The sequence below is a fragment of the Falco biarmicus genome, chromosome 10 (genome assembly GCF_023638135.1).
Source record: "Falco biarmicus isolate bFalBia1 chromosome 10, bFalBia1.pri, whole genome shotgun sequence".
Classification (NCBI taxonomy): domain Eukaryota; kingdom Metazoa; phylum Chordata; class Aves; order Falconiformes; family Falconidae; genus Falco; species Falco biarmicus.
In genome coordinates this window covers 29,974,392-29,988,897 of record NC_079297.1, presented here as the reverse complement: position 1 = coordinate 29,988,897, position 14,506 = coordinate 29,974,392, and the positions used below count along the sequence as shown (strand labels likewise).

General features: G+C 44.0%; 1 protein-coding gene across 9 annotated transcripts in view; it reads right to left on the bottom strand.

Annotated features, from left to right (window-relative positions):
- Positions 1-14,506, bottom strand: part of DENND2B (DENN domain containing 2B) — a 180,379-nt gene that overhangs the window by 16,216 nt on the left and 149,657 nt on the right. For all 9 annotated transcript variants that reach the window (XM_056353629.1, XM_056353626.1, XM_056353623.1 and 6 more), the window contains 2 exons: positions 13,251-13,391; positions 10,104-10,252 (listed from right to left, as the gene is read on the bottom strand). In XM_056353629.1, coding sequence (XP_056209604.1) covers positions 10,104-10,252; positions 13,251-13,391 — 290 coding nt within the window. The remainder of the gene's footprint in view (positions 1-10,103; positions 10,253-13,250; positions 13,392-14,506) is intronic.

Sequence of the window (14,506 nt, the reverse complement as noted above, 5' to 3'; positions counted from 1 at the left end):
GTGCAAACAAGGCCTCAGCGATAACACTGGCAGAGAGAAGGGGGCACAGACTAAGGAGGAAATGCATACTTTCCACATCACATCAGCCCAATTATCGTCTGTCCTTTGCAGAATCTTCTTAACTAGCTTACAACTCAAAGAGTGTAGCTCCTTAACCCTCACACCCCTCAAATGGTGGTTTCTCCCCCATGAAAATAAGCCAAGCCCAAACCTTGTTTTGCAAGAAATGACTCACACCTCAGATCTTTTTCTGGTGCTTTCTACCATGCAGCCTGAGAAAAGCCAAGCTTGTAAAAGTCTCATAAAGTAATCACAATATGACCTCACCTGTCTGACGGAAGCAGTGCTGCAGTTCCGTACCAGTGGGGCACCAGTGACACCATTAATTCTGGGACACACTCCAGTGATGACTGATGCTGAGTTACAGAGAACCCAGGCACCGATTCTTCTGTGGAACTGATGATTCCAGGTGGATTTTTAAGACGAACACAATGGCTACAACCCCGTTTCTGGAATTGTTTTCTCTGAGTTTAATTCATGGAGCCATGGTTTGCCGTGTCAACTACGGTTCATGCAGCAGACTTGCCCAACAGTTTGCATCATCCTCTGTGTTGCTTTTCTAGTCCCTCCTTACCATATTTCACAGAAAACTGAGTAGGCAGCATCTTCATCCATAAACTCTTCTCTGACCACATCCCCTTTAGCTTAAGCTTGCAACATCCTCTGTCTTGTGCTATCTTATCCCACCAGTGAGGCTGCATCAGCACCCTTGCTGTAATTACCTGAACACACCCCCACAGCACTTAATGAGTACACCAGGCAATGTGGAGCAGAAGGGGTGACAGCCTGCCACAGTGTGTCCTTGTCCTTTCATCGCTCCCCCGTGAAAGTTTGTTCAAAAGCATGAGGACAGAAAAGCTTTTCTGTCACTGTAAACATCCTGTCATAGCGGAACAGAGAACATCACAGAACTTTAGGCCATATATTGATTGATACGCTCAGCTCTGTGCTAAGATACATGCTAAGAACAAGGAACTTCAAATTTAGGGTTTTCTAAGATTACAATAGAAGAGATGAAAGATTACAGCTGTGATGCTCCTGGTAGCCCACGTTGTTACGCGGGAGGGCTGTAGCAGCAATCCGTGCCCAACTGTAATTTACAGCCAATGGCTTAAGGAATAAGCAGGTATGTTCCGATGCCGTAGTGCAGCCAGGAGGTGATGTTAGGAACACCCAGCACCCTGTAGCTGCCTATCCTGATGGGATGATGTCTCCTAGCTAAACAGAGATGGACTGAAATATGATGTGCCCTCCGATATTCCTATTTTAAAGCTGCTGGATTTGTCAGTCACTCAAAGTTATTCAGATTTTCAATGTTATTTGTAATATTGCCAATGAAGAAGTAAGTGAAGGTTCGTTTTGACTATACAGGATACTTCCTTTCTGTTTTTCTTCCAAATATTAAAAGACAGATAATTTATGAAAAATTTCCAAATGTTACCATAATTTTACACAAATTAGTGAATTATTTGTCTTATTAAGAGCTGTGTTTTCAGAATCCAGCTCCCACCTTCCTGGAACACCTGAGTGACAGACAGTCTGAGGTCCCACAGATAACTGCAAAGCACAACCCCGGCTCATGGCACAGGTCAAGGTTGCATGACATGGAGCTGAGAGCTGAAGACCAGAGAACGCACTGTTAGGATCTCTCTCACCCCCTCCCCTCCCCCCATCCCACTGCCACCCGCCACCTCTCCCCACTCTCTCTCTCAGAATACCTCTGCAGTACTTAATTTAAAAGAAAGCAGCAAAAGGTTGATTGAAGGGGAATGTGGTTTTAACAAAGACATTTCTTCGTCCCATAATGCTTCTGCATAAGAGAGGCACATGACAGCCCCTAGAGAAAGAGACACACAAAGTGCCCTTCAGAAGAAAGATTTGGCTTTTCAAGGAGCTGGTGCTCAACATGCTTTCCACAAAGCTCAAGCAAATAGGATTCTGGGCAAAAAGACATTGCTTTGACACATCAGCCACCCGCCCAAGCTTTGTCAGGTGGTTACAAGAAAAAAACCCCAATGTTTCAAAGTGGACAGTTATCCATAGTGCCCACAGAGTTATCCAGTCCCCTCCTGCAGGACAGTTTCTTAGCACAAATCTGTAACAAAAGTGGTTCTGGCCCAGGTGCTCCAGGAGTGTCAACTACTTGTTCTTTCCACACTGGGGACCTTTGCTCCCGCCAGTCCTTGTTAATGTTCACACTGGTGGTTTGAGATTCACAATCACTGCACTATTAACAACAGGACAGCTGTGAAGTAGGATGGAGAGTTTTTCTAGGTAGGAGGAGAAGAGCAATCCCAACCCCCTAAGCCTTCTCATTCAAGAGCTGAAAAGAGGGAATCTGTCTAAACCCCTTGCTGGGAGCTAGAAGCTGAGCTGGGAAAATGTTGGAACTTACGGCCATATGGTTATTGTGCCACTAAGCAATCCAGAAGAGAATCACCAAACAACATGGTCATCTTCCTATCCCAATCCCTTTCACAGGGAAAGGGAAGAGAGTGAATTTGGTTGCACAAATTGTAAGTGGAAAAACGATCAAGTTTTCCCACTGTACTGCACTGGCCGAAGCCTGAAGTGACATGAATAAATACCACTGGAAAGCAGGGCAAGAGGAAAGGAGGTAAAGGAAAATCACACAAGCTCTACCCTTCCTGGGACACAGCATATTAAAAATGCATCAAAATTTACTGCATATTAAAAATGCCATTATTAAATTGCTTTTCACTGGGACTGTGAAATCTTAAACAAGCCAGAGACTTTGAAAGTTCATTTTGTTTCTCAGGCTGTCTCTTCTGCCTGACACACATTTTCCTACTGTCCATGCACAGCTCCTCGGTTGGCAACAGTCATCACAGAACCTGAGTGCCAGAGAAATGTAATCCAAGTGGTACAAAATGCAAGTATAACTTGAGAGGGGGGAATAAAGTGCAAAATCTCTCTCAAAAGTCTTGAGAGACAGCTCTGCTAGTTACCTTAAACCACCAATTTCACATCACATTGAACACCTTCAATCCTAGCATTTAGACTGTAAGACAAGGTGCTCAGCATCCTGCAGGACTGGGCTGCACAGAAACGTCCTACTCAAACAAGACTGCTAGCTGTATTTGGTAGGAAGGAAAGCAGCAGAATATCAAGAAATTGCAGCTACATCAGGCCAAATAATCACATATGTTACAGAAGGCTTAAGGTTTTTTTAAGTATGTATGTTTCTACTTAGTGATGCTTCATAGTGCAAGCAGACTGAGAAAAAACAGTCTCACAAAAGAAAAGCGATTGCGGGGTAGGTAACGGAGACTCAGACAGACTCTAGAGGATGCTTCTTTTAGAAAAGATGAAGGGGCTGCAAGCTGTTGTCCCTTAGGTAAAGCAGGGGTGGTCTGCGGGCTCTAAATCACTCCTCAGTGGGGGCTGATCTGGCTCTCACTGGAGGAAATGGAAACTCTCTGGTTACTTACATGAGAAATGGATGTTTTTGCTGTAGAATAAAGTCTGTCTGCTAGGCATGATTACATATTGGATAATTATACACGGACTCATTCCTTCCACTGCAGAAATTAGTGGAAGAAATTCTTTAGCTTATGTTCAGCATGGCAGACCAGACAAGGACAATAATCCTGACAGTATTAAGAAAGCACTTCAAGATCTTTGGATAAAAAAATACCAGAAGAAATGTCAGCAATCCATACTTCTCCTCAGTTTAGACATAAGATCTGGGAACTATTACACATTCCATAGGTACAGCAGCTTGCATCTCTAAACACCTCCTTCTTTAACGCACAGCTGATAACTAACAGTTTTTCTGTAGACAAAGAACTGTACTTCTAGCTCAGTATAGGGCTGTGCCAGATGGGACCAAGAGAAAACACAGTTGTGTCTCCTGTAGCCTGTGCTCAGACATGGTACAGACCAGTTAGAGGCTGGCAAGAGTAAATTCTCCCTCACAAGGTGGTTTCTGGCATGTGTTTGTCATCAAATTTCCCTCACCTTTTTTTTTTGTAGAGGTTTTTTAGACAGGGAAAGTAAAGGAAATCTTTATTACTGGTCAAAGCTCACTGTCTGTTTACTGAGCACACTTTCTCTGTCCTAACACATGCGTTTTTACCTTTTAACCCACAGGCTGGCAGATTTTACAAGTGTTATGGTATGACAGACTACTGGAAAGGAGCATCCCCAAGCAGCAGGTGAGCCTGGTCAGGCCTACCATTGCCATGAATAGTTTGTAAGAATTATACCCTACTTCTGGTAATAAAAAATAAACAACAAGGAAATAAGGAATGAGCTTTCAATTTAGTAATCTGCCCAAAAGTTTAGCTACTGGTGCTTTTCCACTTGATCTTGCTACAGGGCTGAGGAACAATGATTTACTCTTGCTGCTAAAGCATTGCCACTTATCACCTAATTAAATTTGCATATTTTAAGTTGAGCTACAAGATTATGCTATGATTTCTTGTCTGCTAAAGGATTCCTAACACAATTTTTCTAGGTAGGCACTGAGAGAGGGGCCCAGGCTGCCTCTCAGCTGCTAACTGTGCAAAAGAACAGCCGCAAATAGGTGACAAGCACCGACACTCCCTGCACCGGACACAACACGGACAGCCCTAAGCTGTGTCTGTGCCTGAGACTGGGGAAATGCCATTGTTTATTCTGAAAGTCTTTGCCCTTGAATACAAGTACACTCTGCTCCCCTTTTGCTCCACAAAGCTGAGAGACGTGCCTGCGGGATGACTTCCCCTGGTATTTACATATTTATGCTTCAGTCCTGCATTAGTCAGTGTTTCTGTCTGGAGCCCATAACCTTTGGTCAGGTCTGGGATCTGCCTGGACTTTCTACAGTTGTGCTGGAACATGGATCCCTCCTGGCAGTCCAAAATACTTTGGGGAGAGGTAGGGAGGTTTTTGCCCTTAACAAGATAAAAGCTTTTTATCCGTAACGGGATAAAATCTTCCCACCTCATAGGTGTCTTGCTTCTTCTGCTTGCAACAACACCTCTTGACTTCATGGGGCAAGCACGGCAGGGGAGGGTTTCAGGGGGCTGCAGCACACCGGCTGACAGACTGCTGGTCCATGCTGGGCCTGGGCTGAGAAACACGGAGGGGGAAAAATCCCTCCTTGGGAAGACAAAGTCATCTGTGGCCATCCCTAAGGGAGGAAGGCACTGATGAGCAGGAGCTTTAGTTGCACTGAAGTTCGCTGTCATCCGACACTGCCTCAGCCTTATTCCCTTCCATCTCCCCTGCACGTGGGTAAAAACTGGTGGGTTTATTCACATGAGAGATTGTAAATGCAGCTGGCTCACACCTAAGGATGGTGCACAATAGACACCTTTCAGTAGCAACACCACCCTGAAGCGTGCCCATCCCAATGCTCCTGCCAACCCCCAGCCCCCAGTACCCTGCTCTGCCCCTCTCCCAGCACAGGAGCTCCTGGTGTGACCTTGCCGAGGCACCCATCTGCTTTGGAGAAACTTTGCAAAATGAGTAATTCCTACTGTGGCTAGGCTGGCACAGCCTCCTGGGTGAGGGAGAGCACGGTGCAGGGCAGAAGCAACAAGGGGAGCAGGAGGAGGGACTTCCTGAGCTAGCAGTGACACTTAAACATCTGGCCCACCTTCGCCTTGGGGTATGTTTCCAAGCTCACCTGTACAATTTAGAAGCATAAAACCCATCGCTGTCAAATGAGATTTTTTTCCTTGAGGCCCATGCTCCTGCTTCACTGAGAAGAAGCTGAAATACCTCACGTAAAAACAAAATTCACAACAATGAAACGTTATTTTGTCTTTTACAAGAGCAGGGACTCTATAGAAGCCTTTCACAACCCCTAAAGCTTCAGAAAGGCCACTGAAAGGAATATGCTAGGATTGAGATCCACAGCAAACCACAAGTCTCATCCAAACACTCCCACTGCTCTGGCTGGCATTGGACTGGACCCACATGTGAAATGTAAGCAAAATGTGCTCAGAGTCCTTCACAGTACAGTGGATTACAGCAAGAGTGCTTTTTACTTATGAAAAAAGGGGTTATAACAAAGGGACCTTGAGATGACCTAGGCCTTCCTTTTCCCCTCTCCAAACATTCAGGGGAAAAGGCAAAGAGACTGTTCTCACTCGCATGGAGACATCACCTCTCCTCAGCAAACATGTCCACAAATTTGTTTCCCCAGCATGAAATTAAAACAAGCAGAGAAATATATTCCTTCCAATGTTTGCTTTCTATTTATTTTCTGTTGCTACCTTTGTGCCTGCAGCAATGCCAATGTTCCCAGAGCCCCAGAACCCACCACTTCTGCATCTGTTGCCTGGCAAACCCCAGCAGACTGCACTAGAGCAGCTCTTCCTTTGCAGCTGGCAGTCACGGGGTTGTTTCACGGTCGGGGTGAACAGGCAGAGCAGCAGGAACACAAACAGGGGCTCCCAGCTGGAAAGGGGATTGGAACTGGGGTGCAACATACTGTCTCAGTTGTGCTTTCAGCAGATGTTTAAGGAATTGGAGCTTTAAGCTACCCCTTTATGAGTTGTTCTTCTTCTTCCAAGTTTCTCTACTGTTATCTTTATTTCTCTGTTATCTTCTTGACTGTTCATGAAAGGCAACCTACTGAAAGGCCACTACCAGATTCAAATGAATTTCTGAAGGTGAGCAAATAGCCACAGGGATTTATTCACCCAATTTCAAGCAGAAAAAAATAGATAAGCAACTTGTCAGGGAACAAAACCCTCAAACCTAACTGCACATATCCAACCGAGGCAACCTCACAGTCCTGTCTTTCAAAACTTTCTATGGTTTCCTCATTGCTGGTAGCATCACTTTCTGTGTTGAAAAATGGCAACCTCTTCTGCGCAAAGATCAAGGACTATAAATTTTCACATTCTGGGCACTGTAAGAACCATAAATAACAATTTATTGAATTAATCTCACTTCACTAGGCCTGACTTCCCCAACCTTGTATAATGTGTGAAATCATTTATTGCTTGGAGACCTGTTAAACAGGCAGCCACAAAAGCCCATTGCATCTCATTGTTTCAAGCCTAAGCCTCAACATCATTTATTTCTAAGCTATTTTTTGGGTACATGCAGAAATCAAACCCTTGTAAAATCTTTTTAATTTCCTGCTCTCGTTCTTTGGGCCCACAGACTGGACCTGTAAGATATTTCACTTTTTTTTTTTTCCACATTACTGGTAAACTCCCTCAGTTTCAGCTGTGATGCCCATAAACAAAATTCACATCAGACAAGGCGAAGGTTCCAAGACAGACAGTTATTAGCTCAAAGCCGGAGTGTTTCATTTTAGACTTCATCCCCATTTAAACCATGAAAACCTCAGTAAATACTGAATTTAAATCCACTGTCACTTTCTTCAGGCCTTTGTCAAAGGACTCATTATTAGTTTCTATTTTACAGTACCTCCTAGATCCCCGTGCTGAGAGGGGCCACACTGTATCAAGTAGAGCCGCATGCACACACAGAGCAAGAAGCAGCCTCCATCCTGGAGCATTTAGGATCCCAGACAGACCAGACAAAAGATTAGGAAGAGGTGCTACGTTTCCAGCGTGTGTCACACAGCAGGTCGGAGGGTTCAGAAGAGGAGCTCAGGATTCACAAATCAATCCAGGGACTTATCTACCACACAGATTTTGTCATACTCTTTTTCAACAAAACAAAGTATATGGATATAATATAGGGTACATGCAGATATAATGAAGTATACGAATATAAACCTTTTTATAAGACAGGTTCTGTCCCTTCTTACAGGAGCAACCACAAAACCTCATAAGCCTCTTGGATCCACCTGAGTCCTCTCCCTTCTCAAAGTACGTGCTGATGGCCCCCGACCCGATGGCTCGCTCTCACAACAGAAACAGCAGTTCACTGGAAAACAGTTGTTGCGGCAGAGCGCAGTGTTTGGATATGTGTTTACTGGAAGGGATCTTTATTACTTCCAGTTCCGGTTGGTCTCGGTGCTCTGTTTCTGTGTGCCAAAAGGCTGAGCAGCAGCACTTTGCCTGTAAGCAGGACTGTTACGCTCTGCTCTGAGCCCTGTAGGACTAGGCAGCTATCAGGAGAAAGGTAACTGCACAGGCAAGCCTGAGCTGTTAGCTTCCCATCGGGCTTGCAATGTGTATAAAACCCTGGTTGCCCGATGAAGTCCTGGCTTACCATGAGCCTTTAGCATTGGCAATATGACTGTTTTCCAAGCCAAGCTGCCTTAAGCCTGTCAAAGTAGGTTTAATTGTTGCTTCTTTTCTCTGAATAGTGCCCATAAGTGTTATATGACATTGGCTAGGCCAGCTGTCCCAGAGAAACGCTCCAGGGAATGGCTGCTTTCTGTCCCAGCCCTCATGGCTGAGGATGTCTCCTGCAGCAAGCCATCCCCGCAGCTCTGTGCCCGTGGTCCACAGGTCGGGGCTTGGGGTACTTTGCCAAACCAGGACATTACAAAGAAGTCACTGGGAACTTCAAAGCAGAGCAACGGTTGGCAGCAGCACAGCACAGCCCTTATTTTCTCTGTACCATTTTTGTGATTTTCCACTCAAATCACTGCGCCTTTTGAAGGAACGCAGACCCATGTCATTACGAGTTAGAGTTGTGGGTGCCACTAATTCTGCTAAATGAATGGTAAAAGAGAAACAGACAGAACGATGTAATTAAGCGTGCCGTAGAAAAAGTCAGAAGGAATACACCAACAGTATTTCCAAAAGCCACCTGCCTCAATATTCATGGTGTGATTCATATCAGTACTGAAGTGCTGCAGAAACCCCAGACCAGCTACACAGTTCTCACCAGGAGTTTATGTGAAATTAAGTCATCCCAAATGGTCATTCAAATTAAGGGTTATTGACAAGGGAAGGGATGAAATAAAATGCACCTGTTGATCTAGACAACAAAAAAGACCGCTGAGGAAGTAGCTTTATAACCTGAGAAGGGTCTGCAACTTTAAGAAATTCTCCCCTAAAGGTTGTAAAGCTTTTACTATGCAAAGTATTTTTGCTATTGTATACACTGGCGGCCACTAAGTGTAGCTATTATTTCTGGCGGTCATTCAGAGAAGGTCGGGGCCGATAAAGTGTTTAACAGAGTTTGTTTGGGTAGATCCATCTGTGTTTTTAACCACCCATACAGTCCTTTGTGTCCTTTTAAAAGACACTGGATGTTCCTGAGTCTAATAAATTATGGTCTTTATTTTTATTTGCCATCTCACATTATTTATCATGCCACAGCAAAGAACGTCTTCTTTACAACGTCTATACTTTTGTGTATGGATTACACAAGCATCTAAACCAGGGATGATTCTTTGCTGCAGGGCAGGGGTGCAGCCTGCACAGAGCTCCCATTTCCTTGGTAAAGGTCATGTGGAGTTGTGACATGTCGCTGTCACTCCTTACACCTTGGGGTTAGTTCACGCCTCAGAGGAGCCAAGGAGGGGAGGCCGCAATCAAAGGGCAGGGAAGTAAGAGGTATGTTGAAAGGATGTAGCAAGGAGCCCAGGATGGAGCTTTGGAAAGTAGACATTTTCAGGTCATGTGAGCACCAGAAGAAATACCTTAACTAGTTGGGATGGACCATGATAGCATTCTTAACACTCCCACTGGATGCGTTCTGTAGTGCAGGATTTGAAACCTAGCCCCACTATAAACTCTGTACTGCATGGAGCAAACCAGGTGAACTCTCAGCACCCCACTTCCCTGCCTGGCTGACCTGCATGGCCACAAAGTGACGATCTCTGCTACTGTTTATGACTACTCTGTTCCAAAACCTGAAATGAAAAGTTGCTAAGGTCTATATTGCTTCAAAATGCTGTGCAAAAATTTGCTGACTATGAAGCAGGTGAGTATTGGTAGCACCATTTTACAGATGGGAAAGCAAGACACAAGTGGTTTATAGCAAATGCGTGTCCCACCTGATGCAAATAATTCCATTGATGTAAAAATTATTTAAAACCTACAGTGAGAGGATCCTCACATCTGACAACCATTCTGGACATTTCATAAAGCATTTTGTATCCAGAGATACTACTGTCCTGAATGTGTGGTTCAGGTCCCTTTGCCGCTTACCTGAGCTTATCTGCTACAAAAATCACACGCCGTTCCAACAGGAGAGAAGCAAAGATCCTGATGATCTGACGAATGCTGAGGCACTTGAAAAGGCATTCAAAGTCCACGTGTTCCAGGCGTGAGTCCATGGGCCGCCGCAGCTCAATAACCTGAACACATCCAACAAACATCAGTCAGCATCACTGGTCAGGGCTGACAGTGCCAGGGGCGCCCAGCACCCCAGCCTGGGCCCTCCAGCACTGCTCTGTGCTTTCCTGTTGAGGGGACACAGAAAATGACCCCCATCCTCTTTTGCAAACTGAGGCCGGAGGCACAGCACTCCAGAGAAAGGGCATATTACACAATTCACTATCAAGTCATTCTTCTTCCCAGAATACCGTTGTGCACATTAAATCTGCTGTCATTTCCGATGGAAGCATAATTCTGCCTTCTAAACACCCTGTCAGAGATGCAAAGCTTGGCTGAGTCCACAGGATGAACCGAGTAACAAACTGCAAACACTGGAGCCGGAAGCTTACAGGGTTAAAACAGCCATACAGACAAGGTAAATTTGGTTATGAACTTGGCTAGCAATCCAAATTCACATCTAGATAGAAGCCAGGGACTGAACTGAAAGGCCAGTCAAAATGCAAACCCAATTTACTTCATTTTCACTCTTCTATGATGCATAATTCACTATATAATGTTTGCAAGCTTTTTTTGTCATAAAGATATATGTACATATATATACTTAACTGGGGAGTCAGGACAAGGTCTTAGATGGTGACTTGTGACATCCCTTTAAAGTCTAATTTTCATACTTCATCCATGACCTCAGGCCCTCTCCTTCCTTTTCTCAAATGCCTTTTGCTTGATTCCTTTATTATATCTTCCTTTTACTCTGCAATTGACATGTTCAGATGTGGAACTTGAAGGTGGAGGACAGAAAAAAGAAGAGGGAAAAATAACATGAAGAGAGTAACAGAGGGAGAAAAATATGAAGTGCAAGACAGCAAATGATGAACTACTGAGGAATTTGAGGAAACAGAAGGGAAAGGGGAAAAGTTGGCTAACTTGAAGCTGTGTTGAAATCTCTGAAGACATATTAATAGGAACATACATACATCTCCTTCTTTCCATATGTCGAAAAATCACCGTCACTTTATTGCTTTAGACCACTTTTATGTTTTCATGCACATGACACCACATTCCATGAGCATACTGTATTGGGTTTAAACTGGAGTAGCCCTGACAAAATTCCTCACAAGCACACTGTTTTAAGGATATGATCAAGACCACACGATACTGGAAACAAACCCAGTTTGTACCAGTTTCATTGTAATACTGTTTGTGATGAGTAAACATAGGACTGGAAAAAGAATGTCACTGTTAGAACAGTATTTCTGTACAGATTTGATTTTTTTTAAGGCCTGAAATACAGAAACATTATGGTGCCAGAGCATCAGATACCCGTCACTCAGCTGTTGCCCCAAACAGCAGTAAGAATCGAATTGCAGCGTGATGGTGTCCCATGAATACCTCCTTGGGAAACGCTGCCTGCCGACCTCTCTTATATTCAGCAAAGGTGCCCCCATCCGTTCCTCAGCAGGGGGACTGCAAGCTCCACTCACCTTTATGCGCCACATCATGAGGAGCTGGTTTTACTGCAAAACTTCCAACACTAAAATCTTGCTGCAGGGTAGGATGCAATGCAAGTTATGGCAGATTTTACAAATGCCATGGATGTTTTCTGTTGCCTGGCAAAGCCTTCTGCTTCAGTCTGCCTCATCACAAAGAAATATACTGTCTACTTCCCAATTAATCATCATCTTTGTTTAGGCCAGAGGAGCCACAATGGAAGGACAAGATTCTGTTCCTAATTAAGCCAGCGCATTCCATTTAAATAACAAGTTTGTACTAGCATAACAGAGAGCAAAGCTCAGCCAGAAGAGAGTTGTTTGTTTGGAATTATCTCAATGTTTTTCTCTGGGAGAGTTCAGAAGCTTGGGCAGAGGACAGAGGAGTTGCAGATCCACGATTCTCAGATATATTCACATCAAAAAAGCATTATCAGATCTTACCACTGTCACACCTATCAGCCCTTCAGTTTTCTTTTGCTTCTCCAGAAGAAAATGCCTGTGACTTAAACATGCCTCACAAGTCACTTATACAAGGAACACTTTATATTTCATACCAAGTGACATCACAAGCCCACTCTGCTGAAGTCAGTGGCACTACACTTGGAGAAAATATTGTTCAATGTAAAAATAGTAATAGCACTGTAAAACTAACCCCAAGCAGTGTAAAATAACCCGAGAGGGGAATTTTTTTCCTGCTTCAACTATCTGGGCCACATTCTATTTATATCTGCAGTAATGTATTTCCTCTGTATGCTTGCCCATCTGAGTGGAGCTACTGTGTACTTACGTAAGGACATACAGAGAGCAGAACTTGACATGGCGAAGGGTTAGCAAGCCTCAAGTTACAAAAAACTTTTTAAGCAAGGCACCGATATTGCCATTTTCCAGTAAGGCATATGTTGTATAATGCTAAGCTTCTAGCCACTTGAGTCAGCAATAAAAGGAAATTAAATCTATTATATGTATGCGTATACACACACACACACAAACTTCTATATGACATGCTTCTCCAAATACAGACTATTTCTTTGAGGTCCAGTTAATGGGTATTTATTGCCAAAAAGAGTTGTTGAAATGCTGCTGGTCACTCCCCCGACCAAGGCCGGGACCAGAAGTAATGAGGTTTGCAATAACAACCAGTGGCCAAACTGTTTAAGCACAGTCAGCATGGGAAACTGATACTTGCTTGTTATCACTGTGATAAAGCCCAGCAACACTGTAGTCTGTTAACTGCACTAGGCCAGGCACACTAGGACATTTGTGGTGTTTGTGGGTTTTTTCATTAAACACAGGTTATTCATAAATGGAAAATAACAAATGCATAACAATACGTTGGCTTATAATCATCAGTGGGAACTAGCACTATCTTATCAACTCTGGTGCTGCTCCTGCACTGCTCAGTTTGAGGGTGTGCCACCTCACATGCCTTGCGGTATCCATACGTCTTCTCCTGGTTTTCTTTTGCTGTTTGATATTGGAGTGATGTTGGGGGAGGCTTTGACTTTTAATGTTTGCAGTTGCTTTTTACCTCGTTTCCAGCTCCAGGCAGAAAGGTTTTGACTTTGATTGTCTTTCCAGGTGCAGGAAAAGGAGATTCCATCAGGCTCCTCATAAATGGATAAACCAGGGCAGCAGATATTCCTCTTCTCCTTTCAACCTCATCCAGGATCTGATCCATTAGTAAGACATGAGAGAGAAATGGACAGAACATGTCAGCACCATATACACTTTTGAAGCATCTTTTGATCCACGTGTGCCTAAACACATGGCAGAGCTAAGTTTAATTCTCCTCCGCCATGCATTTCTTCACTACCGTTAAAGCCACAGGACTTGATTGTACTCTAAAAATTATATATTTTCCAGTTACAAAACGAAGCCTGTTTGTGAATGCAGTTAACACAGAGACAAGGAAGAAATAACAAATCTGGAGAGGAGAAAGGAGACTCAGCATGGCAAAAGGGATCTCTATTGTCGGGATTTTGCCTCAACAACAGGGTAAGCTGAAGGAGAAAAAGATCGAGACAAATCCCATGATCACAGGCCAGGTCAGCATCACATCTCAGAGGTTTATCTTGAAATATGCATTAAGGAGAAACACTTTCTTCTGCCCTGAGCATCTTTTCCATTTCAACTGAGAGGGCAGGAAAAAGCCAGACCAGCAAGAAAAGGAACCCTGTCACACTAAGACACCAGCAGAGGTTCACCAGGAAAGAGCTCCTGGAAGAGTCCCGGCTGTGGTGGCAGTGGTCACGTCGCAGTCTGTACTGAGCTGGAGCCAACCACGAGCAGCAGCCTCACGAAACATGCCCAGCTGTTTACACTGGGTGCCTGCATTAAGGTCATCTTCTGTCTGACATGACACAGACCAGGCAATCCAGTTCTGAAATCAGCAGATGGAACTTCTTACAGATAGAGAGGGCTATTATTTTCTTCTCTCTTTGGTCACATGGGCCAACATAAATTAGATCACAGCTAAGTTTTCCCACATTAGACAGACCATATAGATGATAAACCTAAAGAAGACGAAAAACAAGCTTCAAAGCAGTTAGTGGTTTGACCTGAAATGGTGATCTTTTAACCACCACTCAAGAGCAAAAGGCCATACACGAGTTAGTGGGTCTGAGCCAGGCATTTCCCCTTGTTTCTCTTGGAAATGCTTTTTCACTGAAACAGAACATTAAAAGATACTTAAGCACAAGCTGGTGACTTACAACGATAGCTAATGACACCAAATGCCAACAGAGGCATGCACTGGTGTATAGTTTCCCCTTCTTCCTTGCAACA